Genomic DNA, 12,325 nt, shown 5'->3' on the forward strand with positions numbered 1-12,325 from the left:
GTCCTGAAGGGGCCAGAGACGGAGTGCGAACCCCTCCTTCCGCATCGCTCTCCGAACCGCTTGGAACCTGCTGGCACCGGCCTAGAAAGAAGGTCAAGGGCAAGCTAGAAGCAGAGAAGAAGGCAGAGGGAGGGCTGCCCCTCTGAGGGGTGTTTGATAGACTCCAGTCCGGGGATTCTGGGTTGATGCTGTGTGGAACTCTCAAACCCTTTTTAATTCAGGGTGCCGCAACCACTTCCCTCTGCCCCCACAGCTATTCCCTTGAGTCACCAACTGGGGAGGAGAGGGGGACAAGCAAAAAGAGTCTGGCCTTGATTTCAAGCCCCTGCTCCATTCCCAAGATAAACTTCTTTTGTTTAGGTTTTTACCCCAAACGTCTAGCCAGAAGAGCTTAGCAACTCACGCGGCAATTCAGAGCTTAATAAGCAGGAGAATGGGAGGGCCAGTCCCTAAGTTGCTGGGAGAAATAGGCCGGTACAGAATTTGCTGTTTCCTTGCTATAGGATGTGTCAGACAGGGCTCAGAGTCCTTTTTTAGTGAATCAAAGACAGAAGTGAGGTGGGGGAGATGCCAGAAATGCCAGTTCATTGATCAGACCACCAGCTCATCTCCTGACTCCTCCCAAGACACATGCTGCCTGGGGACATCTCAAGCCAGGCAATGCTCACTCTCCCCTGCTGGCTCATCAGCAGACAGGGAAGGTGACTTTTGAAGCAAACAGACACCAAGGGCAGGTGGCGTCTCTGCCTGGTTGAGAACTCCCGGGGGCAGGTTCCCTGCATGGGCTCCAGACAGCCAGAGGGTTCTGGAAGATGCTTGGGGATCTGAAGTGTGGTGAGCTAGGCACTGGCCATCAGGAAACATCAGGACACCTCTGAGAGGGAGAAAGCAGCAGGCAGAAACAACCTGGTCATTTCCCACTTCTTTTCCCATGGAATTTTTTCTTTTTTTCTTTTTCATAAGAGCACTTGACTAAGGAACACCAATATTCATTCACACACAAACACACCCAGTGAGAGGAAGTCCAGGAAGGATGTAGAGAATAATCATGGAATGTTGCCTTCAGCAGCAATAGGACAGGATATGGCAAATCCATTAGACCTTGCTAAACTTGAAAAAGTGAGACCTCCTTGGCAGAGGTGCTATCCCTAGCAGTAATTATTATTGCATAATAATCCATTAAATCTTCTTTCAAAGCGCCTGCCTACCCTCCAGCAAGCTCCCCAGACATTGAGGCCCATGATTTCAGAAGTTTATTTTCTGTCAAGTTCCAAGGACCACGACAAAAGCAGACTGGGGGAAACACAGGCTTTTTGCTGAACTTTGGAAAGAGGTGTAGGGTGATTGTGAACATCTGGCAGAGGTTAGTTTAAGAAAACAATGAAACAAATATTTACCTACTAAATCGACTAAGCTTATTCTGTCTGAGTTACAGGAAAAGCTGAAATTACACCAAGATTAACTAGTTGCTGCCTTCAGTCAAGAGGGGAGAGCAAGAGATAGCCATATCACACCCTTAAGAGTTATTTTAAACATGCAGGAGACCATTTTTCTCTTCCACAGGAAAAGGATTATTTTATTAAGTATTTTAAAACAACTACTTAACATTGACTCATAGATAAAAATATTTACAATTTCACACCTTCAGGAAGGCTCCAAAATATAAACACTGTACCTCTCCCTGGAGAAAAAAAAAAATTTATTCTTCTCTTCAAAAACAGGAATACATTCATTTTTTCTCACTTTTGTAGATCAAGTAATTATACAAATAAACATCTGAAACATTTTCCTTTTTAATATATTTATATAATATATATTTATAACAGTTTTACAAATAAAGGCAATGACCTTATACCAAAATAAAAACAGGAAAAGAAAAAGTTAAAACACAATCAGCGATTAAGCATAGTGCATTTCGAAAAGCTGGTGCAGGGCTAGCTGGACAAGTCAGAAAAGTACTCTAGACCAAAAATAAAACATCTTTTCAAGGAGACAGAATCCTTTTATCAGGAAGGACACTCCATGTGCTATTGGGCGAGGGGAATTAGCCTGCAGAAAGGGTCTTGCTGTGCCAAGGGCTGGTTAGGTTTTTAAGAAGCTAAGCTTGGTTAAAAGGAGTTTTAGGTTAGAGCTGATAACCGAGTCTGGCTTTGCTTGCTGAAATGCATTAGTGCACTTCAGGGTGCTTGGCAAGCAGGTGCCTGCATCTCTCAGACCCTGGTTTGGTTCCCTGGACAGCGAGGCTTGTTTCCAGGTGAGACTAGAAGCAGGTGCCAGAGTCCCAGGGGATTCCTCCCTCCTCCCCTGGCAGCTAGACTTGTACCAGGGGGCCCTTTTCAGTTCCTTAGGAAGCAAATCACTAGGAAAGCCTGAGTAGGGAACTACATTCTCTTTATTCATCTGAGGCAGGGGTGGGGAGCAGACCTGAGGAAACCTCCCCAGACCACTACCGTGCTATGCCAGTGTCTGCTACCTCACCACTTTGGAGAAAGTTCAGTCTGGCTGCCCTCTGCCCATACAGTGAGTCACGGCGACAACAGAAGGGAGAAGGGTGGGGTCATCAGAGCTGGCTGGGAACTGCACTCTGGAAAGCCCTCTTTTGAAAGTACCTTTTTCTCAAAGCCACAGACCCAGCTCCCAAAGTGGAGACTGACTCACAGACCAAGACTTTGCAGCTTTTGGAAATTCAGCTGCTTTATATCAGAAGGGGCTACTCTCTGGGAGGGAAAGGCCCAGAGGTCTGAGACAATCCCCCCTAAGTCTCCTGATGTCAGGCAATCCTTCACAAGTTCCCTACGCCCAAAGGAGCTTTAACGTCCCATACCAACACACAATGCATAGTCAGGCACGCGCGCGCACACGCGCACGCACACACACACACACATACACACACACACCTGAATCTTCTCTCCCTGCCTCAGATGATCTTGGCATACACACTGAAACAATCTCGCTGCACTCACAAACACATTTTTTGTTTTTTGTTTTTGGAAGTAGGGAGGAAGGAAAGTGAAGCAGCAGGATCCCCTAAATAGTTTAGTCTTTGGTTTCTAAGTTTAAAGGGGGGATCTGCTTCAGAGCTTGGAGCAGGGCAGAAGAGTCGATGGCAGGATGGGAGGGCAGGGGAGAAGGGAGTCTCTGGGGCATAAGCAAGGGGGCCGAGATCTTGTCTGGGTTCATGAAGCTGCTGAGGGCTGCGGCAGAGGCGTTGAGGCCCGGGTATAACACTGGGACAGACGTGGGGTACCAGCACTTCTCCAGCATGGGCAAGTAGGCAGTTGCTGATGGTGGGATCAGGTAGAAGGGCAGGCAGAACGGAGGCTGGTGCGGGTGTGGGCCCAGGAACGGGGAGCTGATCAGGTCAGTGCTAGTGAAAGGGCCTTCATCATCAGAGAGCTGCATTCTGCTCTTTTTCATGGGGGGTTCTTCGGATTCTTGCTTAATAGCACTGATCCTTTCTCCCATGGTGAATCTGCGTCCATGATCGCTTTTGAAGTACGGCTGCTCAACACGCAGCTCACTCTTCTCCGATTCTCCTCCGTAGCCGCTGTCTGTGTCCGTATCACTGCCACTCTGCTCGCCGCTCGAGTGGGCGAAAGTTCGCTGGATGACTGGCACACAGTTTTTGCCTGGGCCTTCGGAGCCTTTGGCCAGGGAGCTGGGTTTCTCCTTGAAGTCCATTGCTTTGGGGGCTGGGTCTGACGGCTTCCTGGAAGTACCGCCCTGTAGAAGCTCGGAGACCACACGGTGGAGGTGGGTGACAAGCTGTGAAGATTTCAGGTCCCGAGTATTCTCATGCTTGGCCAGGTACTGAAGCACCTCCCGGGCACATGTCTGGAAACCTGAGCAGAACATCTCTTGGCCTGCCTCCACATTTCTTCCCGACAGATCACCTGGATCAACACAGATGCAAAGAGAGACATTTCAGAAGGTGCTGTGGTTCACATGGATACCTAGGTTCCAAAGACCCCGGGGCTTTCCTTTTTGTTAATAGCATTTGCTGATTGTATTTCTAACTCCAAGAGTAATATGATCAGGGGAAATCTGAATTACACTGAAAAGTATAAAGATTAAACTAAAAATCATCCATAATTCTACCTCTCAGAGATAAAATATGATTTGTAATGGCTGTGTAATATCATAGGCATAGACCACATTTGACAGAGACAGACGGTTTCCCCTCTTGTTGCATTTCTAAGGAATTCTTGAGTTTTCGTTATAAGTAACACAGCCATAATCATCCTAGTGTGCTCATAACCAGAGTCAATTTACAGAACATCATCTTACCATAGTGAGATGGACAGTGACCAGTCAAAAAATGAGAATGAAGGAACCACGTCACCTAAAGTACGCTTATTTTCAATGGCTTATACAAGTTGCAGTCATGCTGCTATATTTAAAGGCTATTTCTAGGTTTTTCTCATATAGTGTATCCATGATCCCCAGGAAGTTAGGTATGACCATCTTTCTGTTTTCAATGAGGCAACTGGCAGAACGACTTCCTCATTGTCCTGGTTTGGAGAGGAGAGGAGAGAAGAACGAGGGAGTGGGTAGAGGAATTTCTCCCTCGTTTGTACAGTATTATTTGGAATGGGTGAGACCAGACAGTTAGATGACTGTGATTCTCTGGAAGTCCGTAGAAATGGGTGATGAAACTTCAGTGGTTTCGTTAGATTGTGTAATTCACCGAGATACCTAGTGGCTATTCAGGGAACCACATGAAATGCAGGAAAAACTACTGCTGTCATCTTGCCAGGCTCATACCACACACCGAGGGATAAGGAAGTGGAGAAACATTAAAACACTGGGGCATACCCATGATTTATTCTCCAATGAAACAGGGCTAAGGAAAACAACTGTAAAACACCCACGATGCAAATTATAGGTGCCTTGGCATTTTCAAAGTGGGGGGGACTCCCAGAACCCCAGAAACTCTTAAGCCAAAATGCCACAGAAATATTTTACCATTTGACTAATATGTATTCATGCCAGGTGGCACACAGCAGCATTCCAAATGAAAAGTCTGACCTTTTAGGAAAGATAAAACAGCATCTCCCCCAACTAACATGCATAAGCAATTTGTTGCGGGAATGTTTCTTACACCAGATGTTGAGCTTACAGGCTCTCTATTTGTGCTAGAACTCTAAGGAGATGATAGCCAAACATGGTACTCACCAGCTTGCAGACCGCTCTGCAGGGCAATGATTTTCTGCTGTTGTTGATCAATTAGGTTTGTTAATGCTTTCACATGCTTCAAGGTAAGTTCAAGAACCACTGCTTTTTCCAAGTGACCCAAAGTCTGGAATAAAAAGAGCCTCCGTCAGCAGTGAGCTCAGAGAAGTCCCACCTCTGGGATACTAATTAGCCATGAGATTCATCAGTCGCCTGGGCTACACTCCATGGGGTCGCAAGAGTCGGACACCACTAAGCGACTAAACCACCACCACCGAATGTCTCTAAAGGGGGATAAAAAGGTCTGTTCCTGGTTGGCTAAATTAAGTTTTAAGTTTATAGATGATGTTTAAAAATATGTATATATGCATATATTTTTGATTAGAGGACAGCAAACAAGTGTACCCCATCTTTGGAGGCATTTTGGAAGCAGCAGCTAGCTCAGGAGAAAGCTTTGACAGATAAATTTTTCCAGCAGCCGTTGCTGACCTTAACTCAGGGGAATCCAGAGATAACATTTCTCTGCAGTGGTGTCAACCCTAGTAGAGACTTCTACTGTGTCTGGCAGCCAAGAGGCTTTCCCTAGTTTCTTTCCTGACACCCTGTCATAACTTCTAGCTCATCTACGCTTTTTTGTTCCTTCCTAAATACTATTTTCTCCTAAATACTATTTTTTTCTTCTTTCCCCAACCAAAGGTTGCCAATCTAGTAAGCTATTGACAATCGCCAAGAAAGGACAGGACGTAAAAAAAAAAAAATGACACATCAAAACAAGTCCTCTTATTTTAAAAAGGGATGTGGGGAAGGGGGTAAAAAAAAAAAGTGGGTTGCTGGATTTGCTCAATGTGAGAAAAGGAGAACCCGGAGAATCACCTTAAACTCTAGCAAAGGAAGGCCGGCTGGTGTTGGTGCCAAGCTGGACAAGTACAAATGATTCTTATCTTATTTGCACGAGGTTGCCAGAAAATTCTGAGACTGGAGAAGGGTACCCCCAAACAGAGCCAGCCACTAGCTAGGATCCAGCCATCTGGTCCGCAGTTCCTGGCGGAGCCTGCAGGCGGCGGGTGACCCTCGCCCGCCCTCTGGGCAGAGGAGCTGGTTTGGAGAGGGGCCAGCTTCTCACTTACTGTAAGTTTGAGATGTTCGGGGAGGAGATCCTTCAGCTGGGCGATGCACTCGTTAATCCGGTCACGTCTCTTTTTCTCGATGAGCCGGTGCGGCAGTTTGTAGGTTTCCTGCAAAGCGCACGGAGAGATGGTGGGCGCGGGAGGAAGGAGGTGAGAAGCGCTTCTCCTTTCCCACCCCGCGGCAGAAGAGTCTCGGCAGTGGAGCAGAGTCACACCCAGAACCCTATCTGCCCCTTCTTCTCCAAGCCACTCAGTAGAGGCACAGGGCCCACACCTTGCATACCTCCCTCCAACGTTAAAGTGAGAAAACTTTTATTGGAAACTCAGCGCGTGCGAGGGCCTGGGGTCCACAGGGGCGCGGTGCTCTTACCTTGCTGTCCTCGCTCCGCTTTATTCCCCGCCTCGACTTGTACACTTGGTACATATGGGCAAAATCCATCCTGCAGGGAGAGGGACGAGGAAGGGTCATGACTTGCGCATCGGTTGCAGGAGCCCTGACTGGCAAGAACCCCCGGATGCACCCAGAACTACTTGGAGTTGAAAGCCGCGCAGAAGGCAGGACTGGAGTTGAGGCTTGAAGGGGCCAGGGGTGCCAACTTACCCTGGTAGGTCTCCGGGCTCCAGTCCTGGCGCTTTGGGCAGGCAAGTGGGGGGCGGTTGCGCGCTGGGGATCCGCTCCATTGCGCTGCGAGCCGGGGCCACTCTGCGCTCCTGTCTGCAGTGGCGGAGCGTCGGGTGAGGACTGTCGTGGAGGAGGTTTCGGGGGTCTCTCCGCAGGGCTTCCACTGAGTCAGAGCTCTCTGAAATCCGCTGGGCTGCGAAGAGCTGCGGCTTTGAGGTGCTGCTTCAGTTGGGGGCGTGCATGGTGTACCCGCGGCCTCTGGCTCCGGCTCTGCGCACAGACTGGCGGTGTGTGCTCCCAGTGCCGTCTGCACGGTGCGAGCCAAGTGAATGAGAAGTGGGGCGGGCGGGGAGGCGGGAGGGAGGGGGGGTGCGGTTAGGGCGGAGTGGGGGGGGGATGGTGGGGGAGAGCCGAGGAGTAATGGAGAGGCTGCGGGCTGGGTTAAATGGGAGCGAGTGGGTGGGTTGGAGCTACGTGTTCTACCCTGTGACTCCAGGCACGTCTGGCCGCTGCCGGGGAGGGAAGGAGCGACCTGCCCGCCCTCCCCCGGCTTCATCACATGAGTCTCACGTGTTGGACAACGCTCCCGCGGCTGCGAGGGAGCCCCCACCCCCCAGCCCCGGCCCCCAGGTGTCTGCGGCTGCCTTTCCCCGAAGAGGGGGTTGGCAGGGCAGTCTGGGTCCTGCCTAGCTGGGCGAGGGGCGCGGAAGCTGGAAGGGGCTAGGGAGCCGGGGAGGTGGTGGGGGGAGGTTGGTAACGTGGGCGAACCTGCCCCAGGGAAATGAAGTAAGTTCCCGTCTCCTGGGAGGGAACGGGGGAGGACGGATCCGCCCGCGTCTGACTCAAGCCGGGAGAGGAATATCCCCTCGCTCGCTCCAGCCCAACCCTCTTCCTCCTCCTCCCCCCGCGCGCCCGCTCGGAGGAACCAGCGCGCAGCAGAGGGAGTCGCCCGGCCCCCCTGCCTTCCCCAGAGGCTGGGGTTTCTTTCCGCGCCGGCTTCCCTGCCCCCACCCCTCGGCCCGGAGTCCAGGAATCGCCCGCCGTGGGGAGGGGCCGAGGAGGGCGGGGCGGATGTCACCCCATGGGAAGCGGGCTGGCAGCCAAGCGCAGGGGCAGGCGAGGCCGCCGCGGAGCACGCTGCGCGCACCTGACCCGCTAGGCTGTGCGCCGCGGTCCCTGGCTCCTTTGGAGCTGTGCTCCCGGGGCGCAGTCTGCGTGCCGGCGGACACTCACTTGCGCACCCCCCAGGGTGCCCCAGTGCCCCCACCCCCCTCCCTGGCCCACACTTAGGCTGATCAAGCACAGAAAGAGACCGGGCGCGGTGCCCTGCGTTTCCTCCCTCCTCTGCCCCCACTGGAGCAGAGGCGCCCGGGTCCCCTCCCCTTGGGCTGCAACGTTACACAACCGCGGCAGCGGCGCTTGCCCTGCGGCAGCGCGGGGCGTGACGCTTCACCTGGCCTGGGCTTGGGCCGCAGAGCTCCTGACAGAGCGCCCTTCTGCCCTGGCCGGGGACCAAGACCCCCCGAGCACAGGAGCTCCCGGGGGTCGGGGTCGTCCATCTCCCCCTGCCGGGGACTTCTGCGGCGCAGTGTGCGGTCTGCAGCCGGGGCAGGATGGAAAAAAGAGACTTGGAAAAACTGCCCATCACGCTGACGTCTTAGCGTTCATTCACTCGACAAGTGTTGGTTGAGCCCCCTACCCTGTGCCCGGCGTTGTGCTTAGATACGCTGCCAGATACACTGTAGGTGAATGGAACACAGATGCTGCTCTTGAATTCACAGGAACCTCTGAGGAGGGCTTACCCTGGGAAATGAGGGGAAGGCAGTACTGGGAAAATTGTATCGGTGCTGCTGGTGAAGAGAAGGGAGAAGATAAGATAGAAAGTGTGGGCTTAAAAAAATTTTTTTGGTATTAAAAAAATTATTTTTAAAAATTTAATGTGAACCACAATATCTGGGCAGAGGAGGAGAGGGGAGACATTAACCCATCGCCCGGAGCCTGGGGCAGAAGGGCCTCCTCCAAGCGGCTCCAGATCTCTGCAATCTCTCTGAGGCCGCCCGAGGCCCCCACCCACTCCCCCGGAAAAGTCCGGCCTCTGTGACCTTCTAACTCTGCCTGGAGCAGGGAAAACAGCTGAAACTCCAAGCCCGCTCTGTGAGCAGCGCTGATGCTGTCAGAGGAGGGAGCCAGTGGAAATTCATGACTAAAATAAGGCCTGGCTGGGGATTTCACTGACCTCTGTGCTGCCCTGCCCTGTAAGTTCGGGGAGTTGAGAGATGACTGTGAGCCTTTCCCACCGCGCCTCGGGTCAGTCACCCCGCTGCCGAGTGACCTGGCTGTGGGAAGGATTGAAAAAAACTACAACAACAAAACGGGGTCAGTGCTGAAACCTGGTGAAGATCAGCCTGGGTGCAGTTGAGGGGGCGGGTAGGGGTGGGCTCAGTCTTAATTGGCAGTGTCCTTGACAACCTAGAGATCTGGGATTCACACGTTGACCAAACTGGGAGTGGATTTCCTTCAGGTCGCTTTGGAGAGCTCCCACTTCCTGTTTATGTTTCACAAGCGTCAAACTCATTAGCAAGTGTGAGAAGTGCCTCCTTTTCTAAGTGCCGACTAGCCTGGCCTCGCCTGGGGGCTCAGCATCGCTCGGTCCTGGAATGTACTTTTGCTGGCTTGTGTTACCAGCCTTCTCTCTGGAGGTGCTACGGCTTCCTGCCAGAAGGGGGGCAAGCAGGACCACAGGCAGGAGGGGACAGGAGTCAGTGCTGGGTTTGTGCTTTCAGTCAAGGGTGACCTGCTCCATTGTGAGAATTTAATAGGGATGAATGAAGAGTTGTCATGACTGCGTCTGAGCCACAGTTGCACCAGGAAATAAGTACTGGGGAAGGATGGAACACATGTCCCTCCATGGGTCACTCTCCCCCAGCATAGACACCCCCCCCCCCCCCCCCCCCCCGCCGCCACCAGGAGTGAACCCAAACAGTTCAGATTCCATGGCTCAGAGCTCAGTATCATTCCTAGAATGCTTTGAAGTTATCTATACTTTTTGCCCTTACCTGACCTACAATGGGAAATACCAAAATGGATTGTTTCCTACATTTTGTTTGTTCCAAATGTACTTTCAAGCATCAAGGATTATCCCCACCTTACCAAAGTGTTACTGTACCAGGTTATATTACTTTTAATGTTTCTCTTCTCTCAAAGCTTATGATTATTTTTTATTGAACTAAACAAAATAGTTCCTTCTCCTCATGCATCTTTTCATCCTGAAGAATCTTAATGTTTCAGTTTGTCATCTTTTGTAGATAGTTGGTTTAGTGCTTACTGTGTGCTAGTTTTTAGACTGAATGCAAACACGTTGTACACGTTCATTTACCTCTCACCACCACCTTACTGGGCAGTCATTAGCTCATTTTTATGTTTATTTAACACATTTAATGAGAACAACAATGTGCTGGGCACTGAACAATGCCCAGGAATATATCATGTGCCCCTTGGAAATTGAGGCTCAGGGAGGTTAAATTACCTGCCTCGGTTTGTATAGCCTGAGATTAGATCTGGAATTGAACCCCAGGTTTGTTGGACTCCAAAGCTTGAGCTCTTAATCACCATACTTGAGGCTGCCTGGTAGGGCTCTTTGGGTAGTGCGCTGCTCAACTCCAGGGGGAGCCATTCACATTGCAGTCTGTGTGAAAGCATCCTCTAAAGTGTTGCAAGGCAGCACCGGGCAGCTGCCCTGGGTAATCCTGATAGTTTGTAGCCCTCGCCTCTGTTTTGTTTCTTCTCAGTGTGCAGAGACCATATTTTTGGACAAGTAAGGAGAAGATTTTCCTTTACTAGTGAGGCTCAGCATTTTGGTGGTCTGATGCTGTGTGTTGGAAATAGTTAGGCAGGCCCCTCCTAGCAGGAAACTAGAACCCACAGACCCCTGCATATATCCACATGTACATATATCATCACTTTTTGCAAGTTGATGAAGTCTCACAATTTTTTTCTACCACAGTTCACAGTAAGAAATACATTTTACATCATGACTCAACATGTACAAACACACTCCCAGAAGTATATTGAAACACAGGGCAGTCAAGGCTTGGTTGGGATCACTGCCAATATTTGTGGCCACTATTCTCTTTCCCCTACTCTGAGCAGCCATTGCTTGCTGAAAGAAAAATTTAAACCATTTAGGAAAAAGCCAGCCTAATGGATTTCAGACAAAAAATTTCCAAAATAATTTCTCTTTGATATATTCATTCTAACATTTTCTAGTCTTGTCTAGTATATTTTAAAGAATATTTTGGTCTTTACTTACTAAATTGAGTTTTTGATCCATCAGTACTTCCTGATCAACAATTTGGAAACATGCTCTGCAGTAGAGAGAGTGCTGACATGTTGGCTTGTCCCCACCAGAAAGACATCAATGGCATCTACACACTTGCAGATCTTCCAGATCACTTATAGAAATGTTAAATAAAGCTGCTGGTCCTGGATGAGTTCAGTGGTGTTTTCAAATGAATGAGTTCAAATGGTGTCTCCTTTCAGGACATCCCTGCTTTATGTTCAGTTGTAGGAGTAAAATATTCAGAGTTTTGTTGATATGCATCATGTTATGTGTTGGTGAGCTGTAGTTCCTTCATCCAGTTGAGGAAGTTTTCTGCTATTGTTAGTTTGCTCACAGAGTTTATCATAAAAGGATGTGGAATTTGTCAGATACGTTTTCTGCATCCAACAAAACAGTCATGTGGCTTTTGTCTTTCATTCTGTTAATATCATGAATTACAATTTTAGTGTTCAGTCAACCTTGAATTCCTGAGGTAAGCCTATCGTGATCAATGTGTTATCCTTATTTTTATTGTTAGATTTAATTAGCTAATAATATATATTAAGGATTTTCATGTCTATGATTGTGAAGGGTGAAAAACTTATCAATTAATTATATTAATTTTTGCAATTATCCAATTTTGAATTTATTGATTTACTCTGCTGTCTATCTTGTATTTTATCAATTTCCTCTTATTTTTATTATTCCTTTTCTTTTGGTTATTTTATATTTAACTTGTTCTACTTTTTCTCGTTTCTTTAGATGTAAAATATTATCATTGATCTTAAACCTGTCTTTTTATAAATATCCAAAGCTAGAAAAACCTGTAGTTTTTCTTTTTTTTTTGTAATCTTTGTCAGGTTTTAGCATCAAAATAATGCTAGCCTCATAAAACAATTTGGGAAATATCCTATCTCTTCTGAAAGATGTTAAGTGGGATTGGTACTATTTCTTTCTTAAATAGTAGGAGAAGCTCATTGGGCCTAGAGGTTTGTTGTGGGGGGAATGCTTTTACCATGAATACATTTTAATAGATTCCAGGCTATTTAACATTTTTATTTCTTCTTTTATCAGCTTTGGTAATTT

The 12,325-nt window shown here is 48.9% G+C and overlaps 1 protein-coding gene and 1 long non-coding RNA gene across 5 annotated transcripts in view; one reads left to right on the forward strand and one right to left on the reverse strand.

Moving 5' to 3' along the window:
• Positions 1-1,547: 1,547 nt before the first annotated feature.
• On the reverse strand, positions 1,548-8,122 carry BHLHE40 (basic helix-loop-helix family member e40). The gene is made up of 5 exons (XM_069561818.1): positions 6,901-8,122; positions 6,670-6,739; positions 6,300-6,407; positions 5,176-5,299; positions 1,548-3,893 (listed from the first exon to the last, which is right to left on the reverse strand). The coding sequence occupies exons 1-5, from the start codon at positions 6,978-6,980 to the stop codon at positions 3,037-3,039; spliced, it is 1,239 nt and encodes a 412-aa protein (XP_069417919.1). The 5' UTR covers positions 6,981-8,122; the 3' UTR covers positions 1,548-3,036.
• LOC138929788 (uncharacterized) overlaps positions 6,246-12,325 on the forward strand; it is a 146,462-nt gene continuing 140,382 nt past the window's right edge. Inside the window, exons 1-2 of one of the 4 annotated variants that reach the window (XR_011445976.1) lie at positions 6,246-6,449; positions 6,789-6,904. This is a non-coding gene — a long non-coding RNA (uncharacterized lncRNA). Of the gene's footprint in view, positions 6,600-6,745; positions 6,905-12,325 lie in introns of all 4 variants that reach the window. The other 3 variants (XR_011445979.1, XR_011445977.1, XR_011445978.1) reach the window with 3 other exon arrangements.

The sequence above is a fragment of the Ovis canadensis genome, chromosome 19, assembly GCF_042477335.2.
Source record: "Ovis canadensis isolate MfBH-ARS-UI-01 breed Bighorn chromosome 19, ARS-UI_OviCan_v2, whole genome shotgun sequence".
Taxonomy (NCBI): Eukaryota; Metazoa; Chordata; class Mammalia; order Artiodactyla; family Bovidae; genus Ovis; species Ovis canadensis.